Here is a 24,312-nt window from a genome sequence, read left to right as displayed (position 1 = left end):
TCCATCAATATTTGTTTTATATACTTAGGTTCTCCTATGTTGGGTGCATAAATTTTTACAAGTGTTATATTCTCTTATTGGTTTGATCCTTTTATTATTATTAAATGGCCTTCTTTTTCTCTTGCTATAGTATTTTTACCCCAACTTTTCTTCGTTTTGTTTCCATTTGCATGAAATAACTATCCATCTCTTTCCTCTCAATCTCTGTGTTGTTGGCTTTTTTTTTTTTATCATAAGTGCATCTCTTATAGGCAGCATATGTGTCTTGTTTTCTTACCCAGTTTGCCACATTTTATCCTTTGTTTGGAGTATTTAATTCATTAGCAACAAAAGTAATTCTTGATCGGTATGTAGTTATTACCATTTTATTATTCATATTTTTGTTCTTTTCTTTCCCCTTTAGCTTGTCTTGTCTGAGAAGCTTAAAATATGGCTATTTTAATCTTAAAATATGGTGATTTAAAATATGGCTAGTTTAGCACAGTGGGTAAGAATTGTGACTTTGAAGCATTTTTGCTTAGGAGCAGATCCCAGTACACCCCTTTTCCAATTCTTTGAAGAGGGCATATTCTAAAGTTTAGAGGAGAACAAAAATTAGAAGTTTAAGAAAGGAACTTTGTAAATGAGACTGCTATAGAAGAGCAGAAGTACCAAATCAGAGTATTATCTCTGCCCAAAGCCCTGACTGATTAGAGGGTGTTCAGCGAAAGAAAAAACATGCACAAATGAAAGCAAAACTTACTCCTGGAAGACTCAATGGCTCATGGTAAGATTTGTAAGTTTCATGTGTTTTTCAATGACTATATTCTCCCTGACTATTGCAGTGATTTGTGAGCTAAAGTTGGACTCTTTACTGCCCCGAGTTGTCAGATAGCAGTAATTGGGAGTAGCAAAGCAAGCAGAATTTTAGAGAAGAACAGAGAAGAGTCTCAAGATCCAAAAGTAGATGCTGCACAAATATTTGCTGACAGCTAAGCTGTGTATGCACAGTACTTAGGAAGCCGACTTTTAGAAAACAGCAGCATCTGGAAGCCAAACACATTTTGAGCAGAGACATCAACTGCTACAAAAAAATAGGTGAGAAATATTTTGAATTTTCAATTCAGAGAAGTTAACTGCCTGCTAGAAATAAAAGCACATACTTCAAAATATAAAAAGACAAACAAACAAAAAAACCAACCCCACAATAAAACAAAAACAAAATTTACAGAGTCACTGCTGTCTCTTATCTAAAATGTGTTTTTTAACAGAAAATGATTATTTTAACAAAAAATTAGTAAAGTGTAATCCATACACAGAAAATAACCCAGCTAATAGAAATTGATTCCAAGGGAATCCACAATTTGGATTTTTCAGCATTCATGTTAGGTATTATAATTGTGTTCAAAAGATTAAAAAGAAGTATTAAAAACTGAACAGATGAGAAATATTAGCAGACAAATGGAAGTTATAAAAGGAAGCAATTGGAAATCTAGGCATTAAAGTTATAATAGCTAAGATAAAATTTATGAAACGGGGCCAGTAGTATTTTGGAGATGATCAAAGAAAGAATCAGTAAATTTGAAGATAAATAAATAGGAATTATTTGCTCTGAATAGGAAAAGATAGAGAGAAATGAACAAATTCTTTGAGATTTTGAGACAATATCAAGTGATCCAACATATGTGTAACTGGAATATCCAAAGGAAATTAAAAGATAAAGAAGAAGAAAATATTTAAAGAAATAATAGCTAAAACTTTCCAAACTGGTGGAAGACTTACAAATTCGAGATGTTCAATGAAAAAGAAAAAAGAAAAAGTACATGTAAGCACATTGTAATCAAATTGCTGATAGCTGAAGGTAAAAAGAAAATATTTAAACAGCAAATGAAATTTGACATATTACATACAGTAGAGTGGTGAAGCAATTAATAGCAGCATTCTCATCACAAACTATAGAGAATAAAGACATTAAAAATGGCATATTAAAAAAATGAAAAAATACCCTGTCAATCAAGAATTTTATGTCCAGAAAAAAATACACCCTACATAAAATGACATTTTCAGATAAACAAAAATTAAGATAGTTTGTTGCTAGCAAAAGTTCACTATAAGAAATACTACAGGAAGTTTTTCAGGCTAATAAAAAATGAAACCCATGGTAACTTGGATCTGAAGGAAAGAATGAAGAGCACTGAAAATGAAAAATGTATTAAATATAAAAGATTTTATATACACATATAACTTTTCTATTAATTTCTTTTTAAAAGTGTATGCCTTTCTAAAAGTTATAACAATAATTATTGGATTTCAGCTAATGGAACTATGCCATTGTAAATTTTCTAAATTTTACTGGAAGTAATTTAATATTAAGTTTAAGTACATTATATTAAAACACATGCTTCACTCTAGACCAGGGTTGGGCAAACTTTTTGACTCGAGGGCCACAATGGGTTCTTAAACTGGACCGGAGGGCCGGAACAAAAGCATGGATGGAGTGTTTGTGTGAACTAATATAAATTCAAAGTAAACATCATTACATAAAAGGGTACGGTCTTTTTTTTTTTTAGTTTTATTCATTTCAAATGGGCTGGATCCGGCCCGTGGGCCGTAGTTTGCCCACGGCTGCTCTAGACCAACAAATTAAACAATGCTACAAGGAGAATAGCTATAAAGTCAACAGTTATGCTAGTCTCCACATCTTACTCATCTTTTGGATTCTCCTAATTGGTGCAGAGTACCAGGAATGGTATGGTAGTTAAGAGAATGGGTTCTTGATCCCATTTGCCACTGTGTGCATTTTGATTAAGTTGGCTGTATCTTGAATAAGTTATTTAATTTTTCCATGCCTCAGTTTTCCCATCTAAAAACCCGAGGGCAATACTAATAATCCTGTCAAAAACCAAACTCGGTATACTGAATAAAATCAGCAAGTTCATTACAAGGATTTTTACTTGCAAGCTGGGAAAACTCAAGGCTACAGAAGGAGTGGGTGCTGAGTTGCTTACAGACTAAGGGGTTCTTATGGGACAGACACAGAAGTTTATATATCTTAGCTTATTGGTTGCCTAGTGTTCTTTCTTATTTGAATCAAGGTACCTGAGTCAAGGGAGGAAAGAAGTTTAGCGATGGTGTGAAAAATATATCGGCTGATGTCTTCTGCTGATTGCTGAGAAGAGTTGTAAATTCCTGTAAGGTTAGATTAAATTTCCTTTAATGCACATGCATTGAACTATCTTATTTGATTCCTGACATAAGTGATTCCATTTTAGTTGGATTCTGCAATCCTTCAATATTCTAATTTTAAATTCATATAATAATACCACCAAAATGTCAGGTATTGAACACATGTTAATAATTATCATTATTTCCATTGAATCAGTGAATGGGCAAAAATGTATATTGGAGGTGCAAACATTCACACCACTTGTGTATTAGAGAAAAATACATGTTGAGAGTAAAGAGATAAAATGATTAACCTTGATGAACTTTCTGGACATTTTCAGGTTCCAGGACAATCTGAGTGATCAAAAGTAGATTGGAAATGTGGGTGCAGACATTACCATATTGTAGGAAGAAGAAAAAAGAAGAAGAAGGTAAAGTTTCTTTTAAAGTAAGATGTGTTTGAGAGAAGTGGAGCAGATAGACGAGGCTACAGGAAGGAATTGAATCGATGAGAAATCAGCATACTTTTCAATATGTGAATATGAAAGTGCATGTGATTCTGAAACTGGAAACAAATCAGAATTGGTTACCTCAAGCTCTTAAAACAACAGTATGGAAAAAGCGAATTCTATGCATCTTATAGTGTCAATTTAGAAGGATAAATCTTGAATTCTGTTACTTTGGACTGGTCACTTATACTCTATCAGGCTCAGTTTTCCCCTATATAAAATGCAATTATTAATTTATTACTAAATAATTATAAGTTTTAAAAGAGATTTAACATGTAAAATTATTAATATAATATTTAGCATTATATACACATATACATATATATACATAATGTATATATATGCATTATATACATACATATATTCATATCCATATCCATATCCATATCCATATCCATATCCATATCCATATCCATGGTTTGAATCATGATCCTAGCATGTTTTTGTTCATTTTCTTTTCTGATTTCCCCCCAAAGCATTCCCAGCTAATGACAAACACAATTAGATGTGCTTCCTGAAACAGCACCCATTGGGACTGGGGAACCCTCAGAGAAAGAAGTTGTTTTGACGGAAATAGGTATGATTCACCACCTGGGGGTAGGGGTGTAAAAGGAGATTTCCTAGTATCATTTGGGAACATCACTCTTTGTTCAGAATAAGCGTTTCTGAGATGGGGTTCAGGTTCTCTGTGCTGCAGGCAGGCCTAATGGGCGGCAGTTAGTGCATGGCAGCCGAGAAGCAGGACTTGTCTTGCTGTGAGCCTCTTCAGGTGAGTGGAGATCTTGCCTTGCTCAGTCTTTCCCATGCTTTGGTTCATAGGAGGTTTTTCTGCGACAGTAGAGCCTTGAGGCTGATCATTGGGCTGCAATTACACAACTTGCCCTGAGCCCTGATTCTTCCTTCAGTGATTAGCACAGACTCACATGTGAAAGGGCTTGGGGTAGGGAAGGTATAGACACAAGAAATTATTGTTAAGCAAGATGTTTCTTATTCTGTATTCATGTTAGTGAGCATCCCCTAGTGTCTGAGAAGAGGCATCAGGTTTGGGGAAAATAATGTTAGATTAGAACAAAAGACACTTTTTCTCTAGTCTTGCCTCTGTGTGAATTTGAGAAAGTCACTTCACTGTATTGGCTTTGTTGCCTGATCTCTACAATTACATTTCTCCAGCCACCCCACCTTAAATTCTAGCAGGCAATGTGTAAGTGTCCATATGTGTATTCTTATGTGGCAGCTTATGCCTGATGTTGGTATGAATAAATGTGTGGTGCATCTGTATATATATATGTATGTGCTATCTGAATATATATGCATTTGCATGACTGACATATTTGTGGATCTTGTTGTGAATGGTACATGTGCAATGCATAGTTTTGAATGTGTGGCATGTGCATAATAATGTGTGAGTGCTTTGTATGTGGTATGTATATGTATATATGTGCCAGCATATGTGTAGTGATATGTTTGCATGCATGTGTGTGCATATTGTGCATCTTTGTATGTCTGTATGCACAGGTGTGCCTGTGAGAATGGATCCATAAATGTGTGTATCTAACGTAACAAATACCTTTCTGAAGTTAGTTGCTGTCTAAATCAGAACTTCATTTTCAAGTGACAACAGGCAGAGGAAAATGACAATCCTAGTCATCCTGCCTTCAAAAGGCACTGGGCACCGACTGGCAAGGTGGAACGGATCAGCACAGCTCTCAAGGATGCCGCTCAGCATGGGGCAGCCCAATACCACCTCCTGGAGCGTCTTTGTCTTCCTGGGCTTCTCCAGCTTCGGGGATCTGCAACTCTTGCTCTTCGTGCTATTCCTCTGCCTGTATCTCGTCACCCTAACCAGCAATGTCTTCATTATCATAGTCATCAGGCTGGACAGCCATCTCCACACCCCCATGTACCTATTCCTGTCTTTTCTATCTTTTTCTGAAACCTGCTACACCTTGGGCATCATCCCCAGAATGCTCTCCGGCCTGGCCATGGGAGACCAGCACATCTCTTATGTGGGCTGTGCTGCCCAGATGTTCTTCTCCGCCTCGTGGGCTTGTACCAATTGCTTCCTTCTGGCTGTCATGGGCTTTGACAGATACGTGGCCATCTGTGCCCCACTGCACTATGACAGCCGCATGAATCCCATCCTCTGTGCCCAGCTGATCGGCATTTCCTTCCTGAGTGGCTACGTCTTTGGGCTGGGAATGACACTGGTCATTTTCCACCTCCCATTTTGCAGCTCCCATGAGATCCAGCACTTCTTCTGTGACACGCCACCAGTGCTAAGCCTGGCCTGCGGGGATACAGGCCTGAGTGAGCTGGGGATCCTCATCCTCAGCTTGCTGGTCCTCCTGGTATCCTTCCTCTTCATCACCATCTCCTACGTCTTCATCCTGGCCGCAATACTAAGGATCCCCTCGGTTCAGGGGCGAAAGAAGGCCTTCTCCACCTGTGCCTCCCACCTCACAGTGGTCATAGTTCACTACGGCTGTGCCTCCTTCATGTACTTGAGGCCCAAAGCCAGTTACTCCCTTGAGCGGGATCAGCTTATTGCTGTCACCTATACTGTGGTGACTCCTCTCCTCAACCCCATTGTTTATAGTCTGAGGAATCGGGCTGTGCAGACAGCTCTGAAAAATGTTTTCCAGCGTAGATTGCTGGGGAAAGGATGAAGTCTGCAGCAAGGAGACCGTCTCCTCTGCATAGGCTGTCATACACCCGGACCTGAGGCCTATGGGCCAGGTATTCAGGACCTCACGCCAGAGCTGCCCTACGGGAGAGCTCCCCCTGCCTCCTGAACTTACCCCGGGGCTGCAGGAGGATGAGCTCAGAACTTGAACTTTCACTTTCAGCCTCAGAGACACCACCTTTCGTTACTGAAACCCAGTGCTGTACACCTGAAACTAGTTCAAAATATTATTCAATGTAAACTGTAAATAAGAATTTTAAAAGATAGAGATGTAAAAGTAAAACCACACACACAAAAGCATTTTATAACTGACCTGAGCAAGATGAGGGAAGTTTGGAGTGCTCAAGTTCAAAGCAGAGCTGGCTGGAGCCCTATCAGGGATGCTGTAGTGATTCCTAACATAATTACATGATTCGTCTATTAGATCTATAATGGTCTTCCAAGATCTGAAACTCAGTGAATATCTGTGTGAATGCTTGGCTAAATAAAAAGGGAGATTGTTTTCTCTTTCTGTCATTGGGTGTCCTTCCTCTGTCCCTGGCTCATGATTACTTTACCTTCTTTCTTTCTTTTTTTAAAAAAAATATATTTTATTGATTTTTTTACAGAGAGGAAAGGAGAGGGATAGAGTTAGAAACATTGATCAGCTGCCTCCTGCACACCCCCTACTGGGGATGTGCCCACAACCAAGGTACATGCTCTTGACCGGAATCGAACCTGGGACCCTTCAGTCTGCAAGCTGACGCTCTATCCACTGAGCCAAACCAGTTAGGGCTACCTTCTTTCTTTTAACTGGCTCTTCTACTTGGGTAGATTCTATTTTAGGAAAATATATTTATTTTCTAGTTCTCTTGATAACTGCTGTTGCTCTGTAATGACCTCATAATCGTGGGTGTCAAAGACCCCCTCATTTGGGTCACTCCCTAGCACTTACACCATCTTTTAGAATCGGTGGTGTAACCCTGTATTGTGTCTGTTCCCCTTCCACCTACCACATGTCATGCCTAGTGCCAGACATTCTCAGGGATAAGTAGAGGTGTAATTCATTCACGCTGCTATCAGGTAAGAGTTTGCATACAGGTTCTGCAACTTAATGTGTGACCCTGGATAAATCACTTACCTTTTCTCAGCTTCAGTCTCCTCATAAATAAAATGATTACAACTTAATAGTCTTACTTTCCTGACTAAACAGGATCACACATGTAAAGAATTTAGCACAAAACCTGGATAATAATAATTCCCCAACAAATGTCAGCTGCTGCAACTGATAATGTGCTAAGCAAAGGTAATAGTGGCTTTTAGTTTAGGGAGAGGTTATTCTCAGCGGAGAACCAGAGACTTGATGACTGAGGTAGCACTTAAATGCACTCCTAAAGGATGGGTGTGTGTTGAATGCAGTGAGTGAGAAAAAAAGTACATGCTAAGAAGAGAGAACAGAGTAACTACAGTGTCAGTGGCAAGATAACATAGGCCTGTCTCAGAGAGTCCAGGAACTAAAAATGTCTCACAGGTGGTGCTGAGAAGTTGGCTTGGGTTAAGATTCCTTTGCAGACAGCAGTTTGAATATGCTGTTTCAGACTTGATCCTCTTGGCAGTGGGTGACAGGACACAGTAACACTGTGAGCAAAGGGCAGAGCGGCCTCTGGGAGTGACATAGGATGTTTAATTCAGCAGCAGAGTAGATCACGGATGTCAGTAGGGAGAAAATGCAGGAGATCAGTGAGAAACTTATTGACGTCATCCTAAAGAAAGGCAAAAAGACCTGAACACTGAGAGTGTGTTGGAAACTGAAGAAAATTATGGACGTAAGAGATTTTGAAAATGATATTAACATGACTCATGTTGGAAACGGAGTAATACTTGAGAGATAGGGAAGGACATATTGGGAAGACATTTTTCAGATAGAAATTTGTAATTTTCCTTGCTCTCAGGGAAGAAATGCTTCCCCAGGTGAGATTGGGTGCAAACCAAGTTTGGAAAGCAAGAAAGAAGCTAGGTCCCAGAGAAGAGAACAGTCTGCAGAGAAGTAGGAAAGCTAGTCAGATGGCACAAAGGGCGGTGGTCAGGGGAGAAAGGTCATGCCCTCTAAGGTCTTTTCTGCTATAAGCGGGAAGAAACCCCAATTGTCCTGAGGCTATCTGAGCAAGTTTCTTTCTGAAATCTATTCAGCTATCTAGTATAACATTCACTAAATGTACACTAAGCAAGGGTGAGTAAAGATATTCCAAGATTGCTAAGTAATACTCAAAGGTCCATCTAACTTTCAAAAGCAATGGTCTTAAAAAAGGGTATAAAATCACTTGGGGGTATTTTTCAGAAAAGATGTTTCTAGGAGTTATCTCTATAGACATTGTCACAATTGATCTGGGGTGGGGGGCAGGCAAAAATAGTTTACAAAATTTCTGTGGGTACTTAAAACTCCCTCCCTTGATTAAGAATGTGACAGTGCAGCCTGGCCAGTGTGGCTCAGTGGTTGAGCGTCAACCTATGAACCAGGAGGTCATAGGTCAGGGCACACGCCCTGGTCAGGACACATGCCCTTGTTGTAGGCCCAATCCCCAGTGTGGGACATGCAGGAGGCAGCCGATCAATGATTCTCTATCAACATTGATGTTTCTCTCTCTCTCTCTCTCTCTCTCTCTCTCTCTCTCTCTCTCTCTCTCCCTCTCCCTTCCTCTCTGATATCAATAAAAATATATTTTAAAAAAATGTGACAGTGTGCTTAAAAAAAGACAAATTCTTCTTTCAGGCTCACACATACACACATGCATACACAATGAAAGAGTAGTCCCTTTGATGTGAACATGACCACATACACCCAACTCATGGCTCTTTAAAGAGCCAATTAAGACCAGAGGCTCTGTAGTCATATTTCTGTGATTAGAGTCTAATTTTGCCACTTTTTAGATGTCTGGCCTAGAACAAGTTTCTTAACATTTCCATGCCTCCATTTTCTCAACTAAAAAATATAAAATGGTAGCAGCAGCTATTTATAGGGCTTTTTTTAGTGAAGATTAATATAAAGTCTTTAGATGCGAGCCTGCCGTACATGAGGCACTCAATCTAACCACCTGTTATTATTTAGAGTTTCTAGACAGCATCACTGTGGGCTGCATGTCTGTTGCCTAGCTGATGTTGGAAGAAGCCAGAGCCAGTGATGTCCAGCCTCTTATATGTAACTAGAGGCCTGGTGCATAAAAATTCATGCACTGGAGGAGGGGTCCCTCAGCTCGGCTGCCCCCTCTCACAGTCCAGGAGCCCTCAGGGGTGGGAGGCAACCCAGTGATCAGGGGAAGGTGACATCCACATCACACCTCTGCTGTTGCCACTGCCAGCAGCACAAGCCTGGTTATCTGAGCCTCGGGCTGCTGGGCAGTCGCTATCTGAGACTTGCCTGTGCCTCGGCCAGCCCTGCTTGCCTGAGCCTCAGTCAGTGGAGGGTTGCAGGAGGACCTGAGGCCCCTGGAAGAGCTGAGATCACTGAGCACCACCATCATGTGGCTGTGGGCATGGCCATCTTGTGAGGGCATGATGGTCAATTAGCATATTCCCTCTTTATTATATAGGATAATATAACCAGACAAAGAAGAGTGAAGTGTGGTTACCTGGCACAGTGTCTGACTGAAGAAGATAGAAATATGGACCTAGAGTCAGTAACTTGAGAGGATTAAGTACTGGGAAATGGTCAAGTTCCAGAAAACAAAAACGAGATGGTTCCCAGGAAAATGTTTTACATCAAACAGGTTCATACCAAGCAAAAGGCATTGTTCTCTTAAGAGTGGAAGAATTTTGAAGTCACAACCAAGCAATAGGAATCATGAAAGACAGTCACAGATATAACCATATGGCTGGGGCTCAGAGGCTGGCTCCAAGCTATGGGTTGCATAGAAGATAATTAGTAAGAATAGTCAGGGATTCCATTTTATGGTAAGTAAATAGAAGGTCAAGAAAAGATGAGTATAAATTATAAGGAACTTAACACTGAAGTGAAGAGGTAAATTTGATCCAACTTCCAATTGTTATAATATTATAAGTTGGATATTTATAAATTATGTATGCTGATTCCAATATTACCATTTTTTGCTTGAGTGCACAGGTGGCCAAAATTGATTTCAGAAGAAGCTATATTAACTCTGACAGTGCCATCTTCTTAGGGCATTTTGTTGATTCTTTGGATAAATATTAACTTCTCTAGCCTTTATAGTACTCACTCTCTTTTATAAGATGGTGCTAATGGTCCCTTGTCTAAAAGAACGTTTCTTGACCCATCATTTGTCTAATAATCTGGTTTGGGCCTTGGCAGGTGTTGGGAGGGGAATGGAACCTGCTCACCTTTGACTTTGGTTATTACAAGCACACTTTTTAAAACATATTCTCCATACTTGGTAAGTGTGACATTAAATAATGCTGATTTTGATGGGTCATAAGGTTCTGCTTCTTTTTAACTGTAACTATTTTTGGTAACTAATAATCAGGCAATTTAGACATTTAAGAACAGTTTTGTCATCTACATATTTTTCATTGTTATATTCTACTAGAGGCCTGGTGCATGAAAATTCATGCACTGAAGGAGGGGTCCTGCAGCCCGGCCCTCTCACAGTCCGGGAGCCGTCAGGGGCAGGAGGTGATTTGGCAATCAGGGGAAGACAACGCCCCCATTCACAACTCTGCTACTGCCACTGCTGGCAGTGTAAGTTTCAGCTGGCCCTGGTTATCTGAGCCTTGGAAGGCCCTGGGCGGCTAGGCAGCTGCCATCCAAGGCTTGCCTGCTCCTCGGGCTTTGGCTGGGCAGCTTCTATCAAAGGCTTGCTTGTGCCTCAGGCTGGCCCTATGTGGCTGGGGGACTGAGGGAAGGTCTGGCCACACCATGTGCCTGCCACCCCCCCTTGGTGGGCTGAAATACTGGGGGACTCCAGCAGAGCTGAGGGGACTGGGCACAGTCATCTTGTGGCTATGGGGCCTCCATCTTTGTGACAATATGACGGTCAATTTGCATATTCCCTCTTTATCAGATAGGATAGTATCCAAATGTTTAAATAAAAGTCAGTAACACTTCTCCCAAAAAGATGTACAAATGGCCAACATAAATATAAAAAGACGCTCAACTTCACTAGCTATTAGGAGAATGCAAGTGAAAATGGCAATTAGATACCATCTCCCACCTGTTATCAATCAGGCAAATAATAACAAATGTTGGAGAGGTTGTGAAGAAAAGAAAAATATACTCATTCACTACAGATGGGAATGTAAATTGGTACAGCCACTATGGAAAACAGTATAGAGGCTCCTCAAAAAATTAAGAATATAGTTACCATGTAATCCAGCAATTCCTCTTCTGGGTATCTACCCCAAAATTTGAAAACATTTATTCACAAAGATATATGTACCCCTATGTTCACTGCAGCATGATTCATGGTGGCCAAGACACAGAAACCGCTGCAGTGTCCTTCGCTAGATGACTGAATAAAGAAGAGGTGGTACATATACCCACATCCAGAGCAACAGGCCAGTGAGAGAAATCTGTATACCATCTGGCTTTGAAGATCAGCACAGATTCTTTCCACCAGAGAGAGAAGAAGATCTGCCAGAGACACAGCTGCCTCCTTAAAGGGCCGCACACAAAATCTCATTCATAGCACTCACCCTAGGCTCTGGAGGAGGGAGGGCAGAGTGGATTAGAATCATGTGAGGAGAGACTAGGGTTGGTGGCTCTAGGGAAAAAGCTGAAGAGATAGCCACCAGGATCCCTGTACTTCTCTTAGGGCAAGGGAAACCGAGGAGAAAATAAACAAATGGGACTATATCAATAAAAAGCTTCTGCACAGCAAAAGAAACCATCAACAAAATGAAAAGAAAGCCCACTGCATGGAAGAGCATATTTGCCAATGAGACATCCAATAAGGGGTTAATATCCAAAATATATAAGGAACTCATACAACTTAACAAAAGGAAGACAAACAATCCAATTTAAAAATGGGCAAAGGATCTAAATAGACACTTCTCCAAGGGGGACATACAGATGGCCAAGAGACATATGAAATGATGTTCAAAGTCACTAATCATCTGAGAGATGCAAATTAAAATGGCAATGAGGTATCACCTCACACCTGTCAGAATAAACAAATGACAAGTGTTGGCAAAGATGTGGAGAAAGGGAACCCTACTACACTGCTGGTGGGAATGCAGACTGGTGGCTGCAGCCACCATGGAAAAGATTATGGAGTTTTCTCCAAAAATAAAAAATGGAACTGCCTTTTGACCCAGTGACCCCATTTCTAGGGATATTTACTAAGAAATCAGAAAAACCAATCAGAAAGAATATATGCCCCCTATGTTTATAGTGGCACACTTTAAATAGCTAAGACGTGGAAACAGCCCAAGTGCCCATCAGTAGATGAGTGGGTAAAAAAGCTGTGGTACATTTACACCATGGAATACTATGCAGTAGTAAAAAAGAAGGATCTCTTACCCTTTGAGACTGCGTGGAGGGACCTGGAGAGTATCATGCTAAGTGAAATAAGTCAGTCAGAGAAAAAGGTAAGTGCCACATGATCTCACTTATATGTGGAATATAATGAACAAAATAAACTGATCAACAAAATAGATCCAGGCACATAGAAGCATGGAACAAACTGAAGAGTCTCAGAAGGAAGACAGGGGTAGGAGGGTAGGTGGAGAGAGATTAACCTGGGAACGTATGTGAATATATGCTTAGCCCATGGACACAGACAATAGTGTAGTGAAGGCCTGGGAGGGGCGAGTGCAGGGTGGAGGGTGTCAATGGGGAAGAAAGGGCACATCTGCAATTATTTCAACAATAAAGATGCATTTAAAAAAGATACAGAAAAAAGAAATGAAAAAACATGAAAATGAAACAAAAACTCATAGATACAGACAACAGTATTGTGGTTACCAGAAGGAAGTGGGAGGGAATTTATAAAATGTAAAAGGGGCCAATGTTTGGTGATGCAAGAAGATTTTACTTTGGGCAGTGGGCTTACAATGCAATATATAAATGTTGTCTCATAGAATCGCATACTTGAAATTTATACAATTTTATTAACCAATGTCACCCTAATAAATTTAATTTTTTTAATTTTTTTTTTTTTTTTTTTTTTTTTTAGAAAAAGAGAGAACTTGACACCCATCAGTTGGTTTAATTAGTTTCATGCAAAATAAGCCCCTGGTCTCCTCTTCTCCAACTCTACTAATGCCTTATAGCTCCCAAGGTTGTTTCTCTTTGGGGTCCTACAATAAATGTAATACACACACACTACTATCTTTCTACCCTCTGTGTTCACCTCTTTCATTCCCCAATAATTCCATAACTAAGATTTTATTTGATCTAGTATGAGTCGCTTATCAGTTGCCAAAGAAGGAATTGGTGAAGCCAACATAATCATAGCCAGCAGGGTGGCTCCGGCCCCGTGGGTCCACGTATTGCTGCATGTGTGAGGCACAGAAGGACACTTGTTCTGGTGTTAGAGCCTGAAACATAAGAGGAAAAAGATGCAGTAATAAGAATTCAAAATAGCTGGTTCCTTGGGATTCCAATATTCCCCAAACTCAGCGAGTGGAGGAACTTTAGAAGAAAAAGCCAGCACTGTTCATATCACATACCTTTCACATTAATTCATAATTCCTTGTGAATAAAACCAACAATCTCTTCAAGTCAGCTGTTACCTGAAGAGTTCCATGTCTCTTTGACTACGCTTCTTATCCCATTCCCTAAATTTGGCTTATTAAATAAATGGGATAAAAAGAATTCTTGAAGACGAGTTTCAGATTTGAGCTTGACCCTGATAGTCATTAGAGTTTGACTCTGCATGTTGATCACAACATGAAATGGTGACCAAAGCAGATGATAGCTAGAGAAAAACGAAGAGGTGGGGGCTAGTAGGCAAGTAGGCCTGAGATGAGCAAAATCTAGATTGTTATGAGAGCATAATGAGGGAAGGTGCCATTGGAATCGTACCTGCTTCATGTCCTCTTTGGTAATATAGTTCTTGCCCTCTGCCAAAGCTTGGAAAGCGTTCTCTATTTCATCGCTGGTCTTGATGTTCTCTGATTCCTTGTCAATCAGGAATGAGGTATATTCTTCCAGTGAGACATAGCCCTTCCTGTCGGATAAAAGGATCAGGAACTGTGCCCTCTCAACACAGAGAAGAAACAGGTCCGATCTCATTCTACTTGGTGTCACAGGGACAGAGGGAAGCTGGATTTTCCAAGCGCCTCTTCCAACTCAGCTCTCTAAGACCATGACCTATTTGACCCTCATTCTCCTCCCCTTACAGCCAAATAAATAGTTTCCCAAGATCCAGCTTCTGTTTCCACATGGGCCTGACACACTATATAGAATTTCAGAATTTCCCATCAGCACCAGTGCCCTGTATCTGTACCTCAAGCTCTTCAAGTTGATTTGAGGAACTCTATTTCTGGTCTTCTTTGGGTTTGGTATTAGAAAGAATCAGTCCCTAACCATAATGTGGTACCTCTATGATTCTACACCACCCTCACAAGCGAACAACACCCCCACTCCCACATGTTACTGATCCTCTCCTAAGACATTATACACATGAAGGGACTCTTCTGTCAAGTTCCATTCTCAGAACTAACGTAAATTCATGTCAAACATAAAGCAGGCATTAATCAAATTGCAGGACTGGTGCCTGAGTTGCAGTTAGTGCCATGAACTTCTGAGCCAATCCTGGAAGGGCCCCCAAAGCTGCCCTGTTCACTTATTGTCTCGGCCTCTGTCACTCCTATTCTCAAGATGAGTTAATGCCTATGGATTATTTTACTCTTGGTGCTCGTCTTGCAAAGCCCCAGTCCCTGGTATGGTCTGGCCTTGATCTTCCTCCTACCTCCCTGGATCGACGACATCCAGGAATTTCTCAAACTTGGGCTCAGGTTCACCCTCCTCCACCATGGGCAAGTAGTAATTGAGTCCTCTCAGGCAGGACCGGAAATCTTTGTGACTCAAGCGCCCTGTCAAATTCTCATCAAAGTGTCTATAGAATAAAAACATTTTATCAAGTTCAGTAGAGAAGCATATTAACAACAGAAAAGAACAGTTTTGTTGCATCAGCTGGGCCTTTATTAACATGGCATAATTTTTTTACAAATATATTTTTATTGATTTCAGAGAGGAAGGGAGAGGGAGAGAGAGAGATAGAAACATCAGTAATGAGAGAGAATCATTGATTAGCTGCCTCCTGCATGCCCCACACTGGGGATCAAGCCTACAACTAGGGCATATGCCCTGACCAGGAATCAAACTGTGACCTCCTGGTTCATAGGTCACATGATGCTCAAACACTGAGCCACGCTGGCCAGGCAGCATAGCATCATCTTATCAAAGAAATGAGTGGACAGCTTGCCTGTGTTTCTACACTTTTTTTAAACCTAATGGTTGGAGGGAAAAGGATAAAAAGTTGAACATAAAAAAGGTATTTCTAAAATCTAGGAATTTCAGAGACATATTATAAACTACAAGTTAAAGCTAAATAACATATTTAGATCTTCATTTAAAATCCTAATAAGCCACATTGAAGGGAAAAAATGTATTTGAGGTTTATTTTGAATGGTCTAAAAAACAAAGAACCAATCATTATAAAGTTACTAGAGGCCTGGTGCAAGAAATCGTGCACTTGGGGAAAGGGAGGTCCCTCAGCCCAGATGTGAGAGAAAATAGTTCACTCAGGGGGCAGGGAGAGGGTCCCTCAGCCCAGATTGCAAGAGGGTGCAGGCCAGGCCAAGGGACCCCACTGGTGCATGATCAGGGCCAGGGAGGGACGCAGGGGGATGGCCAGCCAGGGAGGGACCGTGGGAGGGCTTCAGGGCATGTCTGGCCTGTCTTGCTCAGTCCTGATCATCCAGAACCCAGCAGCAAGCTCACCTACTGGTTGGAGCATCTTCCTCCTGGTGCTCAGTACACATCATAGTGACTGGTCAACCAGTCAACTGTCTGCCCCCTGGTGGTCAGTGCACATCATAGCGAGTGGTTGAGTGGCCTTAGCATATCATTAGCATATTACACTTAGATTGGTTAAATGGCAAACCGGATGACTGGACACTTAGCATATTAGGCTTTTATTATATAGGATACTCACTTATAGGTTGTGCTAAACTCCTTCAGTGTCTCCTCACTCACACCTATAGTATCTCTGAAAGAAAAAACAACTTAATTACCTCATGAAACAAAACAGAGAAAAGCAGAAGCTATATCACATGAAATAGAAATTTTAGTGATTGTTTCACTATTTGGGTCATCTACTTTAAGGCCAAATCCAGTCTGTCACTTGCTTTTGTACAGTCAATGAGCTAAGAATGTTTTTTATATTTTTAAATTGAAATTGATTAATAAGTTTATATAGATTTCAAGTGTACAATTCTATGATACATCATCTGTGTATTGCATTGTGTGAAACCATGTTCATTGCAGCATTATTCATGGTTTTTATATTTTTACATGGTTGAGATAATAAAAAAAGAAGAATGCTTTGTTAAGCATACATTAATTTTAAATGTCCATAAATAATATTTTATTGGAATTGGTCCATGCTCATCCATTTATGAATTATCAATAGCTGGTTTCTCTCCACAAAAGCAGAGTTTAGTAGTTACAATTGAGACTATATGAGTCACAAAATTTAATTTTTAAAATTGATGAAAGAGAGAGAAAGAGAGAGAGAGAGAGAGAGAGAGAGAGAGAGAGAGAGAGAGAGAGAGACTTATTTGTACATTCGTTGGTTGATACTTGTAAGTGTCATGGCTGGGGACTGAACCCATCAACTTGTTGTATCAGGACAGTCCTCAAACAAAATAAGCTACCCAGCCAGGGCCTGGCTCATAGGGTTTAAAATGTTTATTATCAAACTCTTTACAGAAATCTCTGATTTAGATAATAACACTGCCAAAAAAGCTATGGAAACCTAAAGCTTCTTTAAGACAATTAATTTGTTTAGGGAAAAAATGAATTCTGTTTTTCTGCTCCATATCTTGACTATCTCTTGCATTTTAGACATTTTAGAGAAAAATTTACAAAGGGGAATGTTCTCTGAAGAGATTACATAAGATGGTGAAGGAATTTGAGAATTGGCGGACGGGTATTTTTAGGACAATGAGAGCACTGTTTCCTATTGCATAATAGAATAAAGAGAAACCGTCGTTCTGTGGGGCAGTAAAGAGAATATTGTTTCTGAATACAGTGAGTGTACTAGCTCTTAAGGAGTACTTTTAACCAGTACCCCAAATTCTAGCCCTTGGAGTTAACTACCTAAAACTAGTATCATCCACACCCTTCCCTAGCCCTGCTCATAGATTCCCAGTACTTGGCTTGGATCTGTTGTTCCAGGTTGTGTTGCATTCTCATCCCAAGCTGATAGAGCTGGTCCCACTGCTGCGCCAACCCAATGGTGCTGTATTTGATGTCCAGAACCAGAGCCTCTTCTAAGTTGTCTCCCAGATCCTCAATCTTGGTCAGCTGGCGCTTCATCAGCTGGATCTCCTTCTGCTTCCTCTGGAAAATGAGAAGAGAGAGAGTCACCCAGGGCACCACTCCTAGGGAGGGGAGTGAAAATAAGAAATGGATGAGTTTCCTCTAATTGCTTCCATTCAGTTATTTTCAGGGATATTCCTGTCCCCCATGATAAATAAACTCTTCAGAAAAACTATTGGTATCTTGATAGGAATTGCATTGAATCTGTAGATTGTTTTGGGTAGTATGGATGTTTTAATGATGTTATTTCTTCAAATCCATGAACTTGGTAGATGCTGGGATTCCCTTTGCTCCTCAGTGGGGACTTCTGAAGCTGAGATATACCCCCAGATTCTCAACCGGCACACCTGGCTGTGGATCCAGCCTGCTTTAATTCTTCCCCTCTTCATATCATCTGGATGGTGGCTTCTTCTTTGTATGCTAAGTAATAACACCTCTGTTCGGCTAGTATTCAAATGGTTCTGCAGGTTTATTATGCTATAATTTAATTGTAGTTTTGATGTGGTCATGGCAGGAGGCCAGCACACCAATTACCTACTCACCTTCTTGACCAGAACAAGAACTCCCTATCTGACAATGTCTTATTCTTTAGTATTTAACTTCTCTCATTAGGAAGAAATAAAATGTAACTAGTTAAAATTTTCTCCTAGGGGGGTCAATAATGAAATAAGGGTAAGAAACACAGCGGTAGCCCAGTGCTTCACCCAATTGTTAAGAGATCGTCTAGATTCAATTGTATTATCAAATAATTGTCATTATCAAATTACAAAATTGTCAGTGTTTCTAGGTGTAAGCTAGCAGCCTTGCACTTTTTCCTCTTAATCAATAACAGTAACTCTATCATAGAAATATCATTAACATTATTACATAGATATAGAAATTACAGTTTAGCGAGTTCAGGAAACATGTCCATAAAGTGGTGGCCAATGGTTAGAATAACATTTTGGCAGAGTTGGCACCAGAGCCATAGGCTCTTGACTTTCAGGCCAGGAAATTTACATAAAAGTCTTTATTTAAGAGTTTCCTTTAAGTACTCCTTATAATTCTGGAAATACCTTGACCTAATGAATAAACATTACTTACTTTATTTGCTTCCAATTGGGATTCCAGAGTTCCTGTTTCTTTGAGCAAAGATCTAGTTCAGAACCAGATAAAAAGTTACTTATAATATCAGAGGTCCATATTTCACAAAGACAGACAAACTCAGAGCTCCTACATTTCTCTACTGCAACTTCTTCCAAGTCACTTGGCCTCTCTAAAATAAATTTACACAACACCAAATTTTCATGAAACCAACCCTTCTGTCCATTGGCCACCTTGCCAGACATATGAGAAGGAACTCAGGCCCCTTCTAGCTCTTCTCTGCCTATGAGAAGGATTCCAGGTCTTTCTCCTAGTTCTTATTCTCAAACACACTCTTAACTTAATGTCAGCAAGACTCCACCTAACGGGGTATTGAGCCAGAATAATATATGTACTGTGCTTCTCCTTCTCACCCCACATTTTTATTGAGGCATCATCAGATTGAGATGAGATGAGATGAGATGCCCCAGTAGTAAGGTCTCCTTGTTTAATCATTCCCGAATGTGATAACAAGACAAACATGGTAACATAAAATACTGACCCATCCAGAAAATAAGCCCTGGGCATGAAGGTCCGGAACAGGAATCAGAAGAAAGAAAGGGAAATCATATGTTAATATGGATTACTTTAACGATCTTTTTTACTTCAGATTTATAAAACATTCTAAATTCTTTTGTAGCCTAAAACATATGCACATGTTCCATCCACTGTTTCCAAAGTAGCTTTCACACCAAGAAGCTAAGAGCCTTCCATGCAGCTACTTGCTGTAGTAGAGAGAGCTCAGGGGGTCAGGTGACGTGCTCAGTGGTGAGCACGTGATGCCGGAGGAGGAGGGACCAAAACCAAAGGAAGAGAAGGAAGAGCGATGTCGCTTGTGCCTTCTCTCAGGTGTTTTTGGCCATGAGACTGACTTTGCTTTTGTTAACTGTGTGATTTATTCTTGTCAGTGGTGTGTAGAAACAGTCGATACCATGGATTGTCCAAACCACTTATTTAACTCTCAAAATCCCACAAATCTGACCCAATTACTGAATAGTCTACCAATTTAGACCATTTATTCTAATGTATATTACACCTTCCAAGTCTCCTCTTTTTCAAGGTCATTTGCCCCAGAAGATGTGACAAATGTTATTTTCACATATAGGACACTTTGGATTCAATCAAAGCCATTAGCATATACTATCTCATTTGATTCTCATCACAGCTTTAGTCAGGCAACATACGAGCTTCATACTAGATGTTTACAATGTGCTCTACTCCTGCTGTGTCAATAAATACACATGTGACCACGAGCCCATCAATGCATCTACTAAACTTCTTTCCACACAGAAGTAATAAGGTCTTCTCTGTATACTTTTCCAGTGTGCTCTAAAAGTTACGTGAGTTACTGGACAGAGAAGTACTTTGTAAAATGCAAAGATAATTTCAACATTAAAATGTTTAAGTAAGAAAGAACTGCTAATATTTTTGAACTGTAATTATAGGCAACAGGGAAAAAATGAGAATATCCAGAATTGAATATTGAAGGGTACACAATGGGTAGAAGGCTGGAACTCTCATTTCTCGGTTTTGCAAGGATTGATTCAGAAAGTAACCAATTACCAATAGAAAGCACGTGGTAATTTAGGACAGCATAAATGCTGTAGGAGTCTCTCCTCCTCCCCTCCTTTATGAACTTTATCCTTGTGGGGAATGGAGTGTGTAGAATAAGGATCATAAATTTTGCGGTAACATAGCACACCTGGTTTCCAAGATCCACTGAAGGAAGGCACTGGCGTTCTGTTCAAACTCCTGGCACATCTCAAAGTTCTTGACCTGTCTTTCCTCTTCCTTTTGCAGCTCTTGCTCCCGTTCCTAGAAACCCAAATCACAGACAGCGAATTGCACGTTGAAAACCTTTCTTTGCAGTAAAATAATTGGTTCCCAGGCTCAGCCATACATTGTAACTCTCCCAAATTTATATTCCAGAGGCATGTGCCTATGTGCTCACATTGCTTCCAGCCCACTTCTTCTCATCTTGAGAAGGTGAGGAAACTTACATCAATTCCCATAAGTACTTGCAGATGTCTCGAAGGCAGAACTCAGTAAAAATAATAAAATAATGAAGGCAAATATTTCTACTTATTTTTTTCCAGGTGAAATTTCATTTAAATGAGCATCAAAACAGCATTAAAGAGAAAGGTAGTTATAAGAGTTGCCATCTAAAATGGGTGATTTTATGGTAAAATCTTTCTTTATTAAACTTTTAAATATTTTCCATAGCGTCTATAATGAACATCATTATAGACAGACAAAAGTTAAATGCAAACACTTTTAAAAGGCACTTTTGAGGTGTGTATAAAGTAGAGAATGCTTTGGATGAAGGCATATAGAGACTTTAAAGATATCTGCAAGCCTCGTGAACTTTCTGTAACTCATTTTCAGAGCCATGTCCTGGAGCTTGTGTTTGCTGCCTTAAATCATTGCTCAACACCCTGAAGCATAAAACTGTTCAAACTACGTTACATAGGGCTATACTTATTTTGAACATATTTTCAAATATTTCTTAGACTATCCAATTTAAGGCTGCTTTCCCAATTAAAAATGCTCCTTTCTTTCTCAGAGGTCCCCCAGCTTGGGTACTCCACTAAACTGTCATGGTCACTATAGCCAAAGGAGGTCCCTGCTGTGCCTCAGTCTACCTTGATGATGTCAGGTAGGTGGTTCCACATCCTTTCCAGCACCTCCATGGTTAACCAGGTGTAAGGGCTGGAGGGCACATTTAAGGACTTAATCTGCTGGTCTAACTCTCGCAAATAGTTCAGGTCTTCCTGGGCCTTGGCCAAGGAGGCCAAGAAAGCCTCGTGGTCCTTCTGCAGCTGGCGGATCTCATTCAGGGAGACACAGTGCACATTTTCTGACAGGTCCTCCTCAGCATTCTCACACCAGTGGTTGAAAGCTGAAGCCTTGTGTGCAAATTCCATGAATAGCTCCTCAGCCTACAGAGAAAAAAAAGACACCTTCATCTTTCCCAATAGAAAGAGGAGAGGAGAGAAGACTCGGAATACAAAATAAAAAAGTAATTGCCTTCAATATTTTCAGGGCAAACCCTTCACAACGGCAGAACTAAAACCAATGGGAAACCAATGGACAGACATGTGAGTTAGAAATATAAGTCCTGATCCTGGCATCTCATGGTGAACTTGGTCAAGTTTTCTATCATGTACAAATGAGAAAGTTGAATGATTTCTAGAGACATTTTAGCTCTAAGATTCCAAAAGTGACAAAAGGTTGTTTTCAATGAGAAGATTTTATGATTTCTTATTCTGAAATCTGTTTCAATTCTATTTGGCACATAGTAGACATGCAAAACTAGATGTTAGATGAATGATTAAATGAATGAATCATTCATGAAATAGGCAAATCTATCCTATCCTTTATCCACTTCCTCTTTCTTCTGATGGTCTATAGACCATACCTCTCGAATGTCTCTTTGAAGACTGAGTTCTTTTCCTAACATCCTTTTAAAACTTGTTTAGGGCTCACCTCATGCTTGCAGTTCCTATTTATTTTTATTTTTAAATATATTTTATTGATTTCTTAAAGAGAGCAAGGGAGAGGGATAGAGAATTAGAAACACTGATGAGAGAGAAACATCGATCAGCTGCCTCCTGCACACCCCTTATTGGAGATGTGCCCACAACCAAGGTACAAGCCCTTGACCAGAATCGAACCTGGGACCCTTAAGTCCGCAGGCCGACGCTCTATCCACTGAGCCAAACCGGTCAGGTCTTGCAGTTCCTGTTTAAATCGATTTCCTACACTCTAACCTTTATCCCTCCCCCTGCAATACACTCTGGAGTTATCTGTATGTTCTCAATGATTGAACTTCTGAATAAGAGCAATAACATGGATTGTTCCAAACAGTATGTCATCAAAAATTTTTTAGATTTAAAATCATCATAAATTTGAGGTCAGCAGATAGTACTTTCAGGGAGATTTGTTATGCAAATTCGTTTTCATCCCCATACATAGGCATTAAAGAGGTTGTGCACTATTATATTTTCCCTGTACTCATTTCTGCAATCTATATGTTAAAATAGATCAACACAGAGAAAACTCATATGAAGAATATAAAAACCTATGAAGTACTTATTATTTTCAAAATAGTATGGATCAACTGAATATTTTACAAATATTTTACAATCAGAAAGTAAAATAATAGAATCAGATTGTGAAATATCTTACATATCTCTCTCCATATATATTCCATTAATTGATTTATTCTTTTTTTTTTCACTAAAATTAGGTCTCATGTCTTTCAATAGAGTAAAAATTAACTAAGGGTCCAGACTGACTATTTTTTTTCAAACTGACTGGTTTTTATTTGTGTGTGTGTTTTCCAATTTCCCTAACTCCCTACCTTATATGGTATAATACTTGTTATGGCCTAGGAGTGCTCAGTAATTTACTGACTATCCAAATTCCGTTCATTATTGTTTTTTTATTATCAACATCTAATACCTTAGCAGCCACCATTAGAAAGGACATTTTAATCACTTATATCCATATAGAACTTAGTGGTTTATACTGAATTTTTCAGATCCATTATCCTTTTTAATAGTAATAACAGAGAACAGCAAGAGGTGGTGGTAATATTATCCTATTTCATAAATGGGAGAATCAAGGTTCAGAGATGTTAAGTGCCATGTCAGAACACAATACGTACTTGTCTAGGTCTTGTATTTGAACTGGAGAAAAGCATAGGGATGACCGTATCTCCTGCCTGCCAGCGGTAGGTCTGCTATACAGGAAGATCGTTCACCCTGTTGTGCCACCTACCTCTTCTATCACCTGTGCCGAGCTTTCGTCTCAAGTCAGCTGGATAACTGACAAAAGTCTAAAAAACCTCCCTAGCAATCTAAAGTCCAGACTGTCTTTCTGGTCCTTTCCAAAGTACACACTCAAATATATCCAAACAGGGTTTCCACTATTTGTTGGTAGATTCCATGGCTCATATATAATCAAGGTCTTATCGTGCCTCATCATCTTGTACCATTTACCTTCTGTAGGGGCAGCTGTTTCTCTAGCAATTTCTGCCTGTGGGCTGCACAGGCTTCCAACAGCTGTTCCCAGCGCCTCAGCAGGGCAGCGTGGCGCTCCTCGATGGCTTTGGATTGGCTGTGCTGAGCAGCCACCAGCTGGTCCTTTAGGTCAGTTATCTTACCCAGCCTCTCTTGTTGAAAGCTCTGCACACTGGCATCCAGTGTGTCCTGAGAAAGACCAGAGAGAAGCAGTGAGCAGAGAATGAATGCAGATTCCAAAGGGTCATTTACACCTGGGTTCCACCATATTTTTATCACGAACAAGGTAAGGACTAGAAAAGAGTTAGAATGATGACCAAGGAAAAGGAA

The 24,312-nt window shown here is 39.9% G+C and overlaps 2 protein-coding genes across 2 annotated transcripts in view; one reads left to right on the top strand and one right to left on the bottom strand.

Annotated features, from left to right (window-relative positions):
- Positions 1 to 5,365: 5,365 nt before the first annotated feature.
- On the top strand, positions 5,366 to 6,319 carry LOC308534339 (olfactory receptor 10Z1; the record flags this gene model as incomplete). The annotated part of the gene is made up of 1 exon (XM_081112822.1): positions 5,366 to 6,319. The coding sequence occupies one exon, from the start codon at positions 5,366 to 5,368 to the stop codon at positions 6,317 to 6,319; it is 954 nt and encodes a 317-aa protein (XP_080968948.1).
- Positions 6,320 to 13,298: 6,979 nt separating this feature from the next.
- Positions 13,299 to 24,312, bottom strand: part of SPTA1 (spectrin alpha, erythrocytic 1) — a 68,441-nt gene continuing 57,427 nt past the window's right edge. Inside the window, exons 43-52 of the mRNA XM_081112810.1 lie at positions 23,962 to 24,171; positions 21,601 to 21,897; positions 20,661 to 20,773; positions 19,461 to 19,478; positions 18,920 to 18,971; positions 17,670 to 17,857; positions 16,449 to 16,502; positions 15,201 to 15,347; positions 14,312 to 14,456; positions 13,299 to 13,824 (exon numbers count right to left, since the gene is read on the bottom strand). Coding sequence (XP_080968936.1) covers positions 13,699 to 13,824; positions 14,312 to 14,456; positions 15,201 to 15,347; positions 16,449 to 16,502; positions 17,670 to 17,857; positions 18,920 to 18,971; positions 19,461 to 19,478; positions 20,661 to 20,773; positions 21,601 to 21,897; positions 23,962 to 24,171 — 1,350 coding nt within the window. The 3' untranslated portion in view covers positions 13,299 to 13,698. The remainder of the gene's footprint in view (positions 13,825 to 14,311; positions 14,457 to 15,200; positions 15,348 to 16,448; positions 16,503 to 17,669; positions 17,858 to 18,919; positions 18,972 to 19,460; positions 19,479 to 20,660; positions 20,774 to 21,600; positions 21,898 to 23,961; positions 24,172 to 24,312) is intronic.

The sequence above is a fragment of the Myotis nattereri genome, assembly GCF_964212035.1.
Source record: "Myotis nattereri genome assembly, chromosome: 18".
NCBI classification, from domain to species: Eukaryota; Metazoa; Chordata; class Mammalia; order Chiroptera; family Vespertilionidae; genus Myotis; species Myotis nattereri.
The sequence above is the reverse complement of the archived record's forward strand: the minus strand, read 5'-3'. Positions and strand labels throughout refer to the sequence as shown.